Source organism: Bacillus rossius, chromosome 12, assembly GCF_032445375.1.
Source record: "Bacillus rossius redtenbacheri isolate Brsri chromosome 12, Brsri_v3, whole genome shotgun sequence".
In the NCBI taxonomy this organism is placed as follows: Eukaryota; Metazoa; Arthropoda; class Insecta; order Phasmatodea; family Bacillidae; genus Bacillus; species Bacillus rossius.
In genome coordinates this window covers 7,175,430-7,194,463 of record NC_086339.1, presented here as the reverse complement: position 1 = coordinate 7,194,463, position 19,034 = coordinate 7,175,430, and the positions used below count along the sequence as shown (strand labels likewise).

The window sequence follows — 19,034 nt, the reverse complement described above, 5'->3', positions numbered from 1 at the left end:
CACAACCGTTCTAGTATATTTTTTCCCGTACCTTTGTTTAAGATGTTGATACCAACATTTTGGCAGTGAAAACAAATTTTTTATTCTTTTGGCAAAACTTTTTTTCGTAATTATTAAAATTTATGTTAAAACTAAACCTCCAGTGTTTCAAATATCCTAATAATAGGGAAACAGTTTTTCACCAGATAATAAAATCAGCTATTTTACTATTCATAAATTAATCTTTGTAAAGCCTCGTGAGTTCAGGCTTTATCTGTAAATAGCTTAGAGCTGTTTGGTGTTTGTTTCTAGAGTATTTATTATCGATAATTTAAATTTAGTTTTTCTTGCAAAACAAAATGTGAAAGTGTACCGGATCATGTTTCATTCCGAAAAGGTACACACTGGCTTTATAACCCTGTGTAGCAGTTTGGCTGACGCTGCTGTGTGTTCTTCAGTGTGGTTGTTGCTCTCGTTTGGGCATATCTACGCCATTCCTTCCTGAATCCGCATGACGGGGGAAAGGGTTGGCAAGGAAGAACTTGAACCGGATATAATTGTGTTTCCTGGTAATAACAGAAATAAAATTTATTTCCAACATACCTTCCTCCCCTCTTCCTTCCTCTTCCCCATGTTCTGGATCCGCCAGTGTGCTCACATAGAAAGTCAAATCCCAACATTTTGCGTGACTCATAAAATATCTTTCCTTGTAAAGGTCGTCCATTAATCACGTGATGTTTTTTTAGCAAATTTTTTAACACCCCCCCCCCCCCCCCCCCCCCCCCCAATAAATCACTTGTATTTTTATGGTACAAAATATTTTTAAAAATTTCAGAATATTATCTTTAAATATGGGTATAATCTAAAATCTTAATTCTGGAAAATTAAGCACAGTTATAAAAATGTCCAGACACACATGAAGGTTGCAGGTTTATTCTCACTGGCATAAAAATAATAAAGGAAAGGCTTATATGTGATTTACGCATGTATTCGGCGCCAAAATCACAGTCTTACTGGCGACTGGCAAGCCGAGCCAGGTGGTTCATGTTGCAGCGGGCGGGGATATTGTTGCCTGGCTACGGCGAGTCGAGGTCACGCGTCGCTTTTCGGTTTAGTAGAAATTGGGCTAAAAAATAAATACACGTGATATCTCTCTACACCCCCCCCCCTCCCCCCTTGTGATATTTCGTGATTTTTCCTGCCCCCCCCCCCCCCCCCCAAACACTTTCGAGCCTCACGTGATTAATGGACGATCCCTAAGGAAGTTGTGTGATGGTGTTGATGGGGGGGGGGGGGGTGGAAGCAATATCCTTCCTTTTATTCATCCATGACTGTTTAAGAAGTTCACTCCAAAAGAAACATCAGTGAGTTGGTTTGATGGTAGAATACTGAATTCGCATTTCAGAGAACCAGGGTTCAAATTCAGATCTAGCCAATTTTTATTTTTGAGGTCGTGAAAGATTCCTTCCTCAACTCCCCTGATCTTGGTCGTATATTTCGAATTACCTTGTAGTTGTTCCCGCAGACAGTGATGCACTGGTAATTTTTAAGATATCTTCAAAACCTATCTATAGGACACTGGGAAATTGACCAAATGGTAAGTTTTCCAAACTGGTATATTAATTTTGAATACTAGTGTTCCTTATAAACCACTCTGTATTTAAATTATAGATTCATGTGTAGTTTAAAAACCTTCTGTTTTATAAGAGAACCATTGATTAATCAATTGTGTACCAATTGAATTATTTGAAGCATAATCAAAAAATGTGGATTGTCATTCACCTGGTTATTTTCAGTAATTTATGGGGACAAGATTATATGGTTATTTGTAATAAAACCGAAATAACACAACAAAGCAAGTCTAAATAACATATCAGATAACACCAAAATGCATGTTTAACACACCATTCAGCAGCAAAATTTAACTAAAAACATAAAATCAATCTACAGTTTGACAGCAGTAAAATCTAATTGCAAAATAAATGTTAATCTTTTATCACGGTAAATTCATTGAATGCATTTTATTTAGCATCAATTTTTAACAAAACTGATGAACTAAATGGATTGGAAAAAATTAATATTAAATTTTTTATCTTTCATCACTTTTTAGTAACACTATTTACATTAATGATAGCACATTTTTTATACACAAAAGTTTGCAGATTTATTTTTATTTTTCTTAGAGTTTGGTTCCAGACATGCTTGTTACGGATGATTTTATTGTATGGGTGCATCATGTGCCAGTCAAAATGTGAATATTTTGGTGGAAGAAGTATTAAGAAATATTTGAGATTCAGATTTGCTGAATAATACACTAGTTTTATGAAAGTAAAAATAACACCTAAATCTCCTGTTTTAATAGCGTGAATTTACCTAGAACTAAAACCATAGAATCTTGTCCTTTCAAAGTTTGAGCAGATATTGTGGTTTTGTATTCGAGATGTGGTGGTGTGTGCTTAGCATTAATGGAAGTGATAACAGTTCAAACTATGTATTGTGTTGGAAAAAAATTTCATGGTCAGTTTGACATGTTGAGTGTGGTTGGAATGTGTTTTGATAAGCATTTGCAGTTTAATATGTAAATGCTGCCGTACAAGATTGATTTATGAGACAGAAAAAATATGCTTGGTTGAATAGGAAAATCAGGGAAAACTCAGGGAAATGGTTTAGAGTATGAGTGGGAACCCTGCCTTAGTTGTCTACGCAGTGCCTCATACATTGAAACCTCATTAATAAAAACCCTGTTAGTACAAAAGCCTCATTAATGCAAAGTGTTTTCACAGAAATAACATAGCAATTTAATTACAAAAATATGGTTATTGAGTAATACAATATTGTTTTTGTTTTAAGAGTAAACTATTACCTATACCTAGTAAAGGATCAATGTAAAAAAAAAAAAAAAAAACAATTTGAAGTTTCAACTAAAATTATACTTATGCCATTACTTTGGTTCATAGTAGGTTGGGGGAAAATCCTAGAAATTTTTATGTCTGTTTGTAGGTCATTTGTAAACCTTTGCGTTATTCTACTTCATTTAATCCTTTTAAGTGTGAAACATGAGAAAAAATTTTGTTGAGCCCTAGGTGTAGCCATCCTAAAATTGTATTTTACTACCCTAAAAAACAGTACATTTGGTGTGGTATGAAATTGTGTGCAAGTTTTTAATTAGATTTGGAAATTACAAAAAACTAAATAAATAAAAATTGATTAACTGTTGTAATAGTTTGGTTATTACAAACCTTTTTATTGTAAAGTGACAAATTTATGGTCCCTTCAGGATTTTATCATTGAGATTCGACTGTACTAAAAAAAAAAAAAAAAAAAAAAAAAAGAGCCTGAGATGAAGCAGTGACGGAGTGTGTGATGGAGGGAATGAGTTGAACCCGGGGTAACAGCGTTGTTGACATGACGGAGAGGCGTGATAGCCTCCCAGCCTCTCCCCCTCCCTTCATTTCCCCCACCCCGCGTGACGGAAGGGCCCGGGCTGCCAGATCAAGAATAGACGCGGCTGCGGTGCCGGCACTCGGAAGTCGGGTCCGAGCCGCGGGCAGAAGATGGCGTGCTGCCACCGTCTGCTGGCGACCATCTTCCTGCTCGGCCTCGCGTACACAGAAGGTACCGTAGGCCACGCTACGCTCCGGCCGAGTTCCCGAGGGGGCAAATTTAATTTCTGAAAGTTCAAAAGATAAGCAACTGATGCAAACTGAAAAAAACTAATGAAATGAGGCAAGCTTATTTCATTTTTTTTTCATGACAGCACATTAAAAAACTGATTTTTTTAAATAAATGAAGTATTAATTACATTAGCTTGCCTCCACTGTCGTTAAGCCGTAAATTAAAAGAATACTAAACAATTGTAGATGTTTGGTTAGGAAGCATGTAAGTTACTGTAGGAAAGTGACATGTAATGTTAGCAACGAACGTGACCCTTCTATACCTCTCCAGATCATCGCTGGAGTGGAGGGATTCCCCCCCTCTCTACACCCCTTAAAATCAAATATATTTTAAGATATGAGTTTTGGCACTGACCGATTTGAAGGAAGTTAATATGTCTTGTAATTCAAAAGAATTATATGATGTGCAGTAAAAAAGGTTTCGAAAAAAATTGTTGTTGTTTAGAATAAGCTTGCCTGCTTGCCGGCCAGCCTAAGCGTAGGTTTTCTCCGTTTGGTACCATGTGCAGCCTCGTTGGGACAGTTTTTGGAAACTTTCACCTGCCTGACAGTTCTATTAGGCGAACGGGAGACCTAAGATGCAGCACATAAAGTTCTGCTGTTCCCGATCACACCCGAACAATTCATTCACCTTTGGCCAACTTCGGGATTTGTTTTATTTTTTTCGCAGGAAAAATTAAATTCAAATATTGAAAGTGGTCGGTTAGGTTAGCTACATTGAAACACTTTAAAGACACTACGGACGGTTAGTTAGGTTGGTGTAGCTGCATTGAAATAAACAGATAAATATAAATGTATATAAATAATAAAGCCGAGTTTGGCCGAAGGTGAATTGTTCGGGTATGATCGGGAACGGCAGAACTTTATGTGCATCTTAGGCTTCCCTTCAGTGGGATGTTGAGGTGGGAACATGTCGGAGGTCGGGTCGCGAGCACAGGCGCGGCGCTGCTGTGCCACGAGTCCACATGCCTGGACGAGGACCCGCTGACGGCGTGCGCCTTCAACAACGACACCGTGCTGAAGGAGTGCGACCTCGAGACGTTCCGCGAGGCGTCGCGCCGCATGAACCGTCCGTGGCACCGCATCGTCACCAACCTGCCCACCACCTGCATCAAGATCGAGGAGGAAGGTGCGCGCGAGTAGCCGTTTCTCTCCCCCTCTCCCCTTCTTCCCTCTTCCCTCTTCCCTCTTCCCTCTTGGCAACCGCTGCAGGACTGTGTGATCCACTGTCGCAGTGAGTATCCTCACAACATGTGACGGAAACATTGGGTCAGTATGCTAGTCTACATAAATAAAACATTTCAATCAGGCCTTGTTAATCATATTATATATATATATATATATATATATATATATATATATATATATATATATATATATATATATATATATATATATATATATATACATATATATATATATATATGTATGTATGTATATATATATATATATATAACGATGATAAATAACTCCATTTTATACTACATACCACCTAAAATGTCTTTAAAAAAGGGGGGGGGGGGAATTGTTTATCTATACATATATATTAAAGATGGATTGGATATTATTACTTTCTGATATCTGTATCTATTTGCTTGTTTTTGTGTTCTTTGTGTTTGTCTTGTGTGTCGTAATCCCTGCGGGAATGGAGTGCCTGCTAGGGTCAGTTGGTGACTTAGTGACTTTATAGGTTTGGCACTTGCATGACTGTAGGGACTACACTGTCCTGTGTAGGTACTTTTTTGTATGTCGTACCCACCTATAAAATTCTCAATTATTATCATCTTTAAACTAAAAAATAGTGTGTTTCACTGGCTTACTTCGAACTTTTAAAGTAAATATAACTAGGGATCATAGCAAATGGCAGGGGTATAAAATTCAGATTGACACTGCTTGGGTTAGATGTGTTTCAGAGATGATTCCGGACAATAGGGGCTTATCTGTAAGAATTGAACAAACCAGCTAAATTATTTTCTGTGCATTAACTATTTATCATTGTTATTAAAACTGTTTTTTTTTTTTTGTGCATAAAATCTAATCACATGGCTCAAAATTTGCCAATTGCACTGGGCATGCACAAAGGGTTGTTTGCTGCCAAGACAGGAACAAAATAACATTGAAATACCTGCTTTAATCCATTACTTGCAAGCTATAAGTCTTTATTAAGTAGTTTTAAGGTATTCGTAGTGAAATTTAAGGACTTTTAAGGGCCCTTAATCAATTTATGAACTTTTTCAAGGATATTAAGGAATTGTGCGAACTAGGGTTCAGAACCGGGGATTTGTGGCACTTTTGATATAGTAAAATAAGCGGGAAATTAAAATCAATTCCCGGTTCTTTGGGTAATTTAGGAACTCTATATCGACAGCAAAAAAATTTTGTTTTCCTGTTATGCACTGAGGTTACTTTGATTTGATACTCTCTTCAGGCTAGGCAACCGCAGCGGGCGTGACGAAGGGAGAGAGTATTGCGTAGAGGCGGCGGGCGGCCGTTCCTCAGTCACCTGTCAGTGCTAGTGCCCGGCCAGTATTCTTTTCTTTTAAGTTTGTTATGAAAAGAAGAAATGTTATTTTAAGTTAATCATTCTGTGATTTTGCATGCGTTAAGATTATTATTTGTTTAAATGTTTTATTTTTCAAAGTTATAGAGTGTGAGAGAAAGACTGAGAATAAAGTGATTTGTTCACTTTAGTAGATACGTTTTTACAATCAAAAGTTGTATCAAAAATGTTTTATCTTTTTTTTACTTTTGGTCACTAAAACTTGTTTAGTCGTACAAAACTAACTTATTACTACTTCATTGTCGGTTCCATTGAAGACTTGGTACCGAAATGCCCGGTTCCGAAAATCGGTCACGGTAGGATCCCTGTCATACACAGGAAATTACATGAAAAGGCATCAGAAGAACCCATTTATAACGAAATAAGTGTACTCTAATAGAATCGGGTTTCAATGATTTAATGCTTGAATTGTAACTAAATAAATCGAAGGAAGGAACTGAAATGTGTGGAAATGTTTCCTAACTGTACATATTAAGGGGCCCGCTTCATCAGGGGTGTATGTGTGTTAGACGCGATAATAAGCGCGATGCTTGATGGTATTTCTAGCGCGGTATCGCCTCTATGCGCAAGGCTCTAAATTGACACGCAGTCTTCTCGTCGTCACAGGACATCTGTGAAATTTGAGCGGTGACCGTAACATTATATTGCGGAGAAACTAAGATAAAGGTGTAATGCAAGTCCCTTAAGTGCTTTCAAGAATCTGTACTGGTTGTTTTACGCCTAAAAATTACTCTGAAAACATGCGTTTTGGCCATTTTAATTCTTCTAGAAATACAGTTTAAAAAAACTTGATCCGAAATAAAAAAGTACTTTTCGGGCCTCAGCAAACTCTTAACATGTTTTCCGTGAGCAGACCCCACTCGGATATCTCGAGTAGTTTTGAAATCGCGTTGTTTTTCCTGAAGCTCTGCGCACCGTGTGTGTGCCCGGGTAGGCAGAGCCCTTAATGTGGAATAACGGAATTAATGTAAAACGATGCAAGTGGAAATGAAATAGTGAAAGGACGTGGTCGCTGCCGGCAGGCTACGTCGGCGGCGAGGAGGCGACGGGCGTGGTGCGCATGTGCTACCTGGACCTGCCCGAGATCTGCCGCAAGCTGGCCGAGGACCCCACCGACCTGGTGGACGAGCACCGCCGGCCGCTCAGGGTCGCCTGCCACACGTGCGGCTCGGACGGCTGCAACGGGGCCGTCTCCCGGGGCCCCGCCGCGGGGCTGGCGGCGCTCCTGGCGGCCGTCTGCGGGACCCTCCTCGCCTGAGAGCTGTGCCGCGGCTCCCCGCCTTCTGCCAGCAGACTCGAACTGCTCTGAAGCAAGAACTGCCACTGATCAAGTTGCAGGATTAACTGTTATCATTGGCTGTTGGTGTGCCATTTGTGAACACACGCGTGTATCATTCATTACATTAGCCGATGTCATTTCTGTCGGCGAATCGTAAGTTAATGCTGGAGTCATGCGTAGTAAACTCAATAATAGTCTATGGATGACATAGACTGATTTTTCTTTTTTCTGCACATCATAATTGTACGTTTTGCCAAACGAACTCTTAAGAATTCAGGGTCCTTACACCTCCTTAATATCCTTTAAAAGTCCTTTATTTTGTCTTTAATTGAATAAGGGCCCTTAAATATTTTTTTTAAATTTCACTAAGAATACTTAAAAAGTCCTTAATGAAGACTGATAGCTCGTAAATAATGGAAAAATAAGGGTATTTGAAAGTTTTTATTGTTTCCGACTTGGCAGCAGACAATGTTCGCGCATGTGCAGCACAATTGGCGAATTTCGGGCCATGTAACTATATTTTATCTATAAAAAAGTTTTGAATTAATTTTTCATATTTTGCATCTCACCTTTAAATTAAAAATGTGTGTTATGTTGTCTTAATTTGAACTTGTAAATGTAATGAGTGATCAAACTAAATGTTAGAACTACAAATTTCAGACACTATGCTTGGGTTATATATGGGCTCCAAAGATGTTTCTGGACAATAGGGGCTTATCTGTAAGAGATGACTAATGAAAGACTTATTTTGTGCATTAAATATTATAATGGTTATTTTCGTGAGTTATTTCAAATAGTTTTCTACCTCTTGAGAGTGGTGAAGGAAATGATCTAAATGGGTCCCTAAAAACTCCTTCATTTTTGATTGCACGAGAGGGTACGAACCATGGAATTTTCTGTTGTAAACAATGGATTATGTGTCGTACATCCTGTACATCGTCCCTGCACAGTGGTTCTCGCCCCTGTGTCACGAATGCCCTCAGACCGGGCCTACGTTATCAGTCGCAGGCAAGGTAACGATAACTATGGAGGAGTCGCGGATCGCCCGGCAACAGGTCGTAGTGAGCGCGCGCAGCGTCCAAGTGATGTCTATGTGTCCCGGAAATCATGAAAAAATCAAGAAACTGAAGGACTGGTCACTAAAGTCACTAAAAAAAATTCCTAAATAAGCAGTACCGGTAACGATGCTCTGAGTTACGAAACTAATTTTCAGCAGCCGCTTGCTAACTTGTGTTATGTTTTTTAACTCCTCACATCAATGGATCATCCCACATTAAATATAAATAATTAAATCAATTCATAATTAAATCAAATGAAAATTATCTCTGAAAAAATTGTAGCTTTTCTATAAAAAAAAAAAAAATTGAAACGTTCCTCCGAATAATACACTTATTTTCATTACTTTAAATTTGCATATAATCTGTATGTATATGAATATATTTTTGTTTCTATCGTATGCGTTCCTAAACCATTCATCCGATTGCAATGAAATTTTTCAAACTTGACCTTTGAAACACGATGAAGGTCACTGTCAGGTGAAATTTCTATAAAACCAACCCTGAAAGCAGGATTTAAGGTGGCGTGCGAGTAGTACTTACCAATAAGTATTTTATGACAGTTACTCTTTTCTATGGCCCAAATAATGGTGGTACGCAAGTTGAGAGGGAGAGATAGAGAGAGATAGAGGTACATATAGAGAAATAGAGATATATAGACATATATGTAAGTGTATAGATAGAGATAGAGTGAGATGGACAGATATAGAGGAAGATGTAAAGATATAGAGAGAGATATAAGAAGATAGAGAGAGATATAAGAAGATAGAGAGAGATATAAGAAGATAGAGAGAGAGAGAGAGAGAGAGATATAAGAAGAGAGAGAGAGAGAGAGCGCGCGCGCGGTGCTTTGTGTATGGGTACTTACTTCAAATAAATTACAAAAAAAAAATTTAACGAGGCATTGCAATGCATGCGGGGCATTAGCTAGTTATATATAAAAATGACCCTGTGCTATAAAGGAGTTGTAAGAAAACTTATTTTAAAGGTCCTGAAAAAGCCCTGGAATGAGTTCACCAGGTGTTTGTAGACGACGTGATCCATGACTATGTGGATACGTATTCGGAGCTCGCCTCGTGGCTGCATGCATGTTGGACCGTCCTGACGCCCCAGTAAGGGACATGACACCACGGATGGCCTTGCTCTCCGCGCCCCTGTCCGTGTTTCCCAGGACAACATTTTCAGATCCGGGGCAGCTGTGTGAAAATTATTCATTGTGCAGGTTTTAACTTTATGCAGGGTAGCTAGCAATAAATTCTAACACCCTGCATTGAAAGTAGGAAACGCAGATGAGTGCTGTAAGATCTTATAACCTCAACAATGTGCCAGTAACAAACATACATCATGAATAATATTTTCTTCTGTTATACTCGTATTATTGGAAAATAAACGTTTCAGAGTTTGTGAAGTCATCTCTTATTGAATAGTGAACCTTGTTGCTATGTCGATGTTCTCAGCGCTACACTGAAGAGACGGGCGAAATTCTCTCGAGAACAGAAGAAGAAAGAGGTCGAAAGGAAACTGTTGAGTGAATCATCAAATTGGAAAAGAAAAAAAAATAGTTGTCAACTTTATTGGGAAAAAAATCTAGTCATGGATCAGGATGTTTGCCCTGAGAAAGTAAACCTAAGTGTCATTTAGGGCGAGAGGCGTGGCATCTTCTCATTCTGGCGCGCTCGTTGTAAGTCCGGCTGCTCCGGTGTCGGCGCTCGGAGGTGGGGCGGCACCGAGCGTGCTTGCGTAAGTCAGGGACTCCATCTGAACGCCTGCAAGCCAGGCTGCTGAGAGGTTCCCTCGTGCCGGCACGGCGCTCAGCGGAGCGCCAGGAGCAGGCCCGCGGCGGCGAGCGGCGCCAGCGCGAGGAGCGCCCTCCCCGCCGTGGCGGAGTTGCAGCCGTCCGTGTCGCAGAAGTGGCAGCCGTACTCGACGAGGGGCCGGCGGCGGTACACATGCGTCCACCGGCGCACCGTGAAGTTCTGCAGGCGCTCGCACAGGTCCTGCACGTCCGGGAGGCACATCCGCAGGACCGCCGCTCGGTGGGCGAGGTCGTCACCTGCGGACAGCGAAAAGGCGACATCACGCTGCGCGTTCAGTAACTGATTTGCGGGCACAACTTTGAAAGGCTTATTTCCAGAAGAACTGACTAAAGAAATTTGAACATTTTTGAGGTTATAAAATCTCATTACACTTTGTATATTCAATTTAAATTGCAGAAAAGGTTTGATGGTCTTAGTCAGGTAGACAATAATAATCATGTAGTCAAAATAAAAATTTCATTCATAATTTTTAATAAATAGTGGGTTTATTTAAATACAATTTGAAAATTTAAAATGGCATTGGTTCATCAGCTTATTTTCACTAGTATATTGGTCATCCTACGCAGCTTTTCGTTAGATTGTATCTCCATTAGCTTTCCCTAACTTGTACTGATTTACACTTTAGCGAATATCAAATTGAATTTTTAAAATAGTGTTCTCGACGAAGCTGTATTACACTTATCTTATAAAATACATGATTGAAGTAAAAATAAGAATATAATTCAATAAAAGCAAACAAAATGCCACCTTTTGATTTTTTTAAGTAACCAACTTTGTTCAAGCTAAACATATACAAAAAAAACTACACATTTTCATGAGTTAATGTTAAGATACCGATATTTTGAAAATTTACATCAAATGTGAAGCTTTGCGTTACAAGCAGGGCTTCAAATACAACGAACAGCAAATTTCCTGGTGAAGTCAAATCCGAGTATTAAAAAGAGCTTCAATTGATTTGTTCAGTTCAAGCTTCGCACAAGCCTAATTCCACAATGTGCCATGTGTGTCCCAACTGTTTTGTTTCACATCTGAAAGAGACAGAAAATATATTGTAGCAGATTAATTTGTGGTTGTTTTAATGTTTTATCGGGGTTGTTTGTTAGTTGTGGGATTTTTAAATGAAGACCTATGGAATGAGTTTCAGTCTTTCTTCCAAAAATGCCTTCATTGAATAAAGGGAGCTTTTCTTATTAGATTTTGGCAACAAAGCTCTTGTTGGCAACAAAATATGTTGTAGCAGATTTATTTGTGGTTGTTTTAACTTTTTATCGGGGTTGTTTGTTAGTTGTGGTATTTTTAAATGAAGACGTATGGAATGAGCTTAAGTCTTTCTTCCAAAAATTCCTTCATGGAGAAAAGGGAGCTGTTTTTTTTCTATTAGATGTTGGCAACAAAATATATTGTAGCGGATTTATTTGTGGTTGTTTTAACGTTTTATCGGGGGTTGTTTGTTAGTTGTGGGATTTTTAAATGAAGACCTATGGAATGAGCTTCAGTATTTCTTCCGAAACTTTCATGAGAAAAGGGAAACATTTTTTTGAAGATGTTGGCAACAAAGCTGTTCAGTACTAAAGCAAAAAAATTTGTTGGCGGCCCATCTCGGGCGGGGACGCACGCAGGCCTACCTTCCCAGCCCAGCTTGCCGCACGTCATGCTGTACTCTATGGACTTGTCGAGCAGGGGAGCGCGGATGGCGCGCAGCAGGGAGACGAAGGTCGCCACCTCGCAGTCCCTCAGCACTGCGCGGCCGTCCTCCAGGCAGTCGGCGAGGTCCCGGCGCAGACACGCCGACTCGTAGCACTGCAGCCCCGCCGCTGCCGTACACAACAGACAACCCGGGAAGCCTAAGATGTACATTTTTTTTTTCTTAACCTAACTAAAACTAAGTGTATTTTGAAGGGGTCCAGGTTAGGGAGGGACCTAGGTGCGTCTCAGGCCGAAGCCTATACGCCTAGTCATGCTGGGATTAGCCATGCAGGGAGAGGGTCGCATGCATCATGTGCTCCTAGGAGGGGATTGGCCAGCCATGGCAACGATTGGCACCATGACTAACTCCCCTCACTCTTAAATCTAGAGTATAACTAGATATAGGTTGGGCTCAGGTAAAACCTGCATAGACACAGGGAAAACCCTGGGCACATTCATGCGGGATGCAATTTGGCATGCATTACGTGTAGGAATTTACAGGAGACAGAGGATGGTCTGGATGAAGTGTTGGACAGAGTAGAAAAGAATCTACCATGCGGGGGTTGGGCACTTGGACTCGTGGTCCTAAGATGTACAAATTTTTTATTTTTTTTTTTTCCTAGCCTAAGTTAATTCTAAGTGTGTAGGGGAGGGTCCAGGTTAGGGGAGGACCTAAGTGTGTCTCAGGCCGAAGCCTATACACTCTACCATGCGGGTTTTTAACCATGCAGGACAAGGGCGCGTGCATCGTGTGCTATTGGGGTTTACTGGCCAGCCATGGCTGCAATTGGCGCCATGACTGACGCCCCATTGGTCGCCTAGCTTAAAAGCTAGCTAATGTGACCCAGGTAAAACCTGCATAGACACAGGGAAAACCCTGGGCCGGTTCATGCGGGGATCAATTAACATGCATTAAGCAAGCAGGTAACTACTGGACAAGAGGAAGAAGGGTCCAGGTAAGAAGAGTTGGAGGGGCTGAAAAATCAACCATGCTGGAGTTGGGTGCTTGGGCCTTGCGGCCCGCATTTAAAGGTTGGGAACTCCTGGGTTATTATTAACCAGGGGCGCAAGCACCCCCAGGGGCGGGCGACTTCACTCGTCAGCCCAGCCACAGCTGCCCAGGCAGCCACAGTTAAAACAGAAGTGGGCAGACGAGCCAGTAAACCGGCTCGAACTGCTGGCTCTCGGAGCGAAAGGCAGCCTGACATTGCGCCATCTTCATCTTCCTTCTTCCAGTCAACAGCCAACGACCTTTCAAGCCAGGGTGGGGGTAAGTCGTTCAGGCGAATGAAGTATCTTGCGAGTCGGACCCTCTTGCCCCCCAAATTCCCGGGTCGGTTGAAGGTCGCGCCGCCCAGGCTACCACTGGCTCCAACAGGGCCCCAACTTGAAGGCGCCGCCATCTCTTCCTTCAGAATTCCGACGCTGTTCAGTTCCGTTGCGCGCGCGGCAGTCCACAGTTCCGCAAGTTCCAGCCCGCAGTTCGTCTACACTTCGCTACTAAGGCACATCGAGCTCCCCTGCGGTGCCTTCGCCGACGAAGCTGCTTTCTGCCGCGCGCCGAGCTACATTCAGGCTACCTTTCTCCCCGACAGCCGTGATAACGACTCCACAGGCCGGCCATTGGTCCGCGGACTGCTATTGGTTATTCACAGCCACCCCAGCGAGATTGCAACTCTCGGGCTGGGCTCCCGTATCCGCCACCCGCGGGACGCGGTCGGTAGCAGATGGCGCTGCTAGGCCGCCCCCAGCACGCACACAAAACCAACACGCACTGCCAGCCTTCGGTTACCCAATAGGTCGCAGGGAACTCCCAGCCAACAGCCCGCGAGAGAGATGCGCACGCCCCGAGAGACGACCACCGACAAGATGTACATGAAGTACTGTCCCTGCCCGAACACGCCCGAATATTCACCTTCGGCCAACCTCGGGTTTATTTATATATATTTATATTTCTCTATTTTAATGTAGCTATACTAACCTAACTAACCGTCCCTAGTGTTTTAAAGTGTTTTAATGTAGCTAACCTAACCGACCACTTTAAATATTTGAATTCATTTTTCCTGCGCAAAAATAAAACAGAATCCCGAGGTTGGCCGAAGGTGAATATTCGCGCGTGTTCGGGCAGGGACAGAACTTGATGGACATCTTAGGCTTCCCTGCACAACACACACGCGGTAAACAAGCTTCCCTGCGCTTTGTCCTTCAGGGCCGTCAGTCCCTGGAAGAATTAAAGATGCCGACTAAGGTCAAGGTCAAGTTCATCCAAGATTGCAGTCGTGACGTCACAATCCAATATGGCGGTCGGCTCCGGGTCATGGCCCCGGCACTAGCTCCAGCTATTATATAGTATCTACTGTTGATGCTTTGGATGAAAGAAACATTTGCGAAAATTCCAGCAAGTATTTATCTACACAGAATATTATTTATTATCAACAGAAACGTTACATGTTTTCCATAAAATAATACGTTTTTATGATCAATCACTGCAGAAATGTGGCGAGACGCTGTTCACAACTGTAGAGACTGTTACAAAGTGAAGGAAAAAAGGGAATTGGAACAGCTGCCAGAGCCATGTGCGCTGAACGCACGTAAGAGAATAAATAAAAAAGGATCAAATGGGGATATAACGAAAAGAAAACGTTTCTAACCGTTTGCTAAACGTTGCTATTGAAAGATAAAAGTTAAAATCACAAACCACGCTCTACAGTAAACACAATTAAAAAAGGTATATAAAAAATTATGTTCAAATACTTACATTAAATTACTATAAACTTTACTAAATTGAATGTATTCATTTTAAACATATACAGTTAACTGTTTGGATAAATTTAAATTCCGTAATTAATAGTATAACATTGCGAGAGAAAAAATAATACAAATGTCACTATCTGGTAACGAACCCGAGCTGGTTACTCGTCACAGATAGCGCATGACCATTGCACCACGCCGCAAACTTAACCAGTGTTGAAAAAAAAAATATATCTGTCAAACTTCACTTTAAAATATTAAAAGAGCTTTTTCTGGCTTACTAGTGCCCACTCGGGCGAGATATTTTAGGACGATGAAAGAAGCACCTGCCTTCTGCTTACGCAGTTGAAGCCAAATCGGTAAGCCCCGTCTTTCTCTCTCTCTCTCCCCCCCCCCCCCCCCCCCCACCAATTTCCCACACATGTTATCGCTGACCAGAGGGAGCACGGCGCGGGAACGGTCAGATCACTCGTCTTCCAACAATGCGGCCCGGGTTCTAGTCCAGACGGGGTCTCCCGCGACTGGGAAAAGTGTCGGACGTCGCCGCGAGCTTGCTAGAGTTTCCGCCCGTTCATTCCGTCGGTGCGCCTTTCTAACCCAACCTTGTTCTCGTGCCTCATCGTTAGGGACAATATTATACGGCGAATTTGCGATGAAACAGAAATGACGCCGAAAAGTATGCCAACACACGATATAACGACGGAATCAAAGAAAATATACCACAAAGCACTGAAATGCAATTAAAATGATCAAACTAAACAGCATTTTCAATCAAAACTTAACTATAATGACAAATACCTCATCTTTGACGCCAGCCGCCGGTGCTCCCTCTGGGTCGCACAGGCCGTTACGTCCCAACACTTACTCGTAAGTGCAACGAACACGCCCGTGCGTGAAGTGCGCCGCGACGAACAGCAAGCCGACTACAGCGCCCGGCCGGGTGTGGCAATGCGCTAGTGTGTAAGTAAATAAGTAATTCCTCTTTTCAAAACCAAAATAATAATAACAATTAAAATATACAGAAAGAATATGATAATTATGTGCAATTGTAAAATAATCATCTAATATCAAATTTAACAGTTAAGTCCATAACTGGTCGTGGCTGTTTTCCCGCGCTACGTGCGTCTTGGCGCGAGATCGCGCGGCGCTCTAGCCCCAGTTGCCTTCCGGCGCTCATTAGGGAATGTCGTTCCGCACCCGTCGCTCAGACATCAACGCGCCGAAACCAGCATCTAGGCGACATGACGTAAGAGCATCATAAGTAAGGACTTTTGTATTCGCAATCCAGCCGCGTCACGGCAGTCATCAGTAACAGTCACGTCTGGCAGTATATTTTCACGTACATCTAAACGTATTTGCAATCCATCACGAACTTTGACTTATAAATATATGTAGTTGCATTCCTGTTTAATAACTGTTGATCGGGTACTTTTGACATTTCATATTCAATTTCAGTCATTACATAAATTTATTTGCAACTTTTCAGTGCTGCAATGTTTCGCCGCGGCCTTAGTTTTGTCACTGCCGGCCTCATGATAGAACTTCTACGCGCGTTTGCCGCCTAACATGTTCGCGCGCAACGTCGGTGTGTTAAACTTTATGATGGTGAAATACCCTGGAATATATCTGATAAATGAAAATAGCCATAGAAAAAATAATCTCAGGTATTAAAATACTTAAGTATTAAAAAAAATTGACATTTCAATTATTTTAATACATATTCTCCTTAACCTATGTCAATATTTGCGGTAGCACAGTTGTAGAGCGCGCTTATTAACCTTAAAGGACGTGGTTCAAACCTAGTCACTAGAATTTTTTTTTTAATTTTTTTAATTACATATAATAATATTAACTTAGGTCAATAAGGTTAGGGTTTGTTTTTAGGAAGTATTTACGGACTGCTTTCAGTCGTTTAAGCAAAAAAAAAAATTACAAAAATATACTTACGGTATTATAATATGTATTCTGAAATGTTTATGGTTAATATTTTAGTAATGTAGAAGTATAAATTCTAGTGTGTGCGGACACTATATAGTATTAACTGTTTTAGTGATTTTTTACAAGAAGGACAGTATTTTAATAAAATTCCGTCAATTAATCAGGTCAAAAGCCGGGATTCTGTTATTGACGTGACAGCGTCTAATAAATCAATGAACGCCGGCTGCACGCACGAAAAAGTGTCCCGTAACGCACATTATCCCGTTACGCTGTGTCCCGTTATGCTCATTGTACGCTTGCGCCGCATCTATCTCTCTTCCACTCAATTGGAACAACCATCGATTTGACTTTTTCGAGGCACATTAAACTTGAAACACTCCCATTCGTTTCCTACTTTTCCTATCATCGTCCTATCCTTATCAGAATAACACAGATTGGAACAAGTTAAATAGCAAACATGTATGAAAGTTATAATTAAAATAATCTCTTCGTTAAAGTAATAAACATATTTGAATTAATGAGTGCAAATAAAAGTAAATGTATCAATTAAATTGTAGATTTCATTTCACTCCTTCTTTGTATCCATACAAAATAGTGATAATTCAATAAAAATTATTCGATTTTATTCATAAAAGTATGCAATCATTTCATCAATGTTTTGTTATGACGTTGTCACGTTAAACTATCGTCCGTAAACCTACTTTATAGACAACCAATTTTTTTTTCAAGGTTTTTTCGCTTTTGTCAAAGCCGTGTTTAGGTTTATATTTTAAATTTTTGGTCTGCTAATCAAATGATTCAGTAGTCAACGTACTTGCTCCGGCAGCGACAGTTATATTTATAATGCTCGGCATTATTTTTTTAAAAAATGTTAAGTTAATATTCGTGTCCGAGATTCGTATTATAGGCGTATTCGAGAACACACAAATTTGCTAGTTACCGAGGTCAGATGTGTCCCCTCCTGTGCGTACCTGCAGCCACGACTCCCAGCAGAACCCACGCGCGGCGCAGACAACGCCCGACGCCCAGCGCCATCGTCCGACGACCGCCCGTCGGGACGCGACACATGTGACTGGCGTCAGAAGAGCCGCGCCTGCGCTCGCTCCGACAGAAATAATGTCCGGTTAAATTTAGAGATTATGCTGTTTATCTTCCCGAATCCCGCACCACGCCGACGGAACGGATTAAAAAAAAAAAGCGCGATCTGGAACCTACCTGTGGCACGTGGCCACGCACGAGTAGACACCACTGGTGGATCCTAGGGAGAAGGGAGGGGGGCATACTGGCACGCCTCCCCCTCCCCTGAGACATGAATTATTTTCAGATTTTCTCCACATTCCTTATCATACTTTGGAAACCATTCTAAAGTATTGTTTTACTGCACTGTTATAGATAATACGACGTATGTGAACCACAAATAAAATGCCATCTTAAAACTTTTAATGGCCTCTTAGACTCTAATAGAGCCACTAAAAGCAATCTATAGCTAATATGAGCTACTCTAGATGCACTTATAGCCAAGAATAATAAATTATATCCTCTTAAAGCCAATTTAAACCATCTAAAAGCTTCTAAGAACCACTCTAGAGCTTCTAAGATCCACTTTATTGATGATAAATTACCTTTAAAATTAAAAATTTTAATTTCATATAAGAAACACTTTAATGGCTCTAAAAACTACTTTAGAGTATCTAAGAGCTACTATAGAATTTCTTAGAGCATCTAGAAGCAACACTAAGGTCATGAAAAACCAGTAGAGAAATCTAAGAACTTCTAAAATTAAATCGAAAGCCTCTAAGAGACACTCTAGAGCCTCTAAGATTATTTAATAGCCGCACTCAAAATCTCTACAAATCACTCTAGATCCTCTAACAGCAATAAATACCCGTTCATATCCTATAAAAGCTACTCTAGAACCTCTAAGATCTACTCTAGAACCTCTAAGAGCCACTCTTAAGCCCATAAAGAGTATAAGTATCTCTTCTACTTTATAACCTTTAAGTGCATATAGAAACAACTCTAGGTCCTTCTAAAACCATTCTAAAACCTCTAATATCCACTAAAGAACATCTCAGAGCCAAATTAAAAGCTTCTAATAGTCACTTTAGAAGGTACCTTTAAAAGCATCTAGAATCATTTTTGAGCTACTCTTAAATTCTTAGAAGCAATCACGAGCCTCTAAAGACATTTAGAGCTAACCTTGAATTTAAAATTGCACTTAGAAACTCTTAATGTCACTAAGGAGCCTATAAAAGCTTGTAAGAGCCAATATAGAGCCTCTTAGAACTAGTAGAA

General features: G+C 40.8%; 2 protein-coding genes across 2 annotated transcripts; one reads left to right on the top strand and one right to left on the bottom strand.

Moving 5' to 3' along the window:
* The first annotated feature begins 3,448 nt into the window (after window positions 1-3,448).
* Window positions 3,449-8,285, top strand: LOC134537174 (uncharacterized). The gene is made up of 3 exons (XM_063377434.1): window positions 3,449-3,594; window positions 4,591-4,782; window positions 7,236-8,285. Exons 1-3 carry the CDS (start codon window positions 3,534-3,536, stop codon window positions 7,469-7,471), a joined length of 489 nt encoding a protein of 162 aa, XP_063233504.1. The 5' UTR covers window positions 3,449-3,533; the 3' UTR covers window positions 7,472-8,285.
* A 1,832-nt stretch (window positions 8,286-10,117) lies between these two features.
* Window positions 10,118-18,164, bottom strand: LOC134537173 (uncharacterized). Its single transcript, XM_063377433.1, has 3 exons — window positions 17,711-18,164; window positions 11,990-12,178; window positions 10,118-10,600 (listed from the first exon to the last, which is right to left on the bottom strand). Exons 1-3 carry the CDS (start codon window positions 17,805-17,807, stop codon window positions 10,359-10,361), a joined length of 528 nt encoding a protein of 175 aa, XP_063233503.1. The 5' UTR covers window positions 17,808-18,164; the 3' UTR covers window positions 10,118-10,358.
* Between the last annotated feature and the right edge of the window lie 870 nt (window positions 18,165-19,034).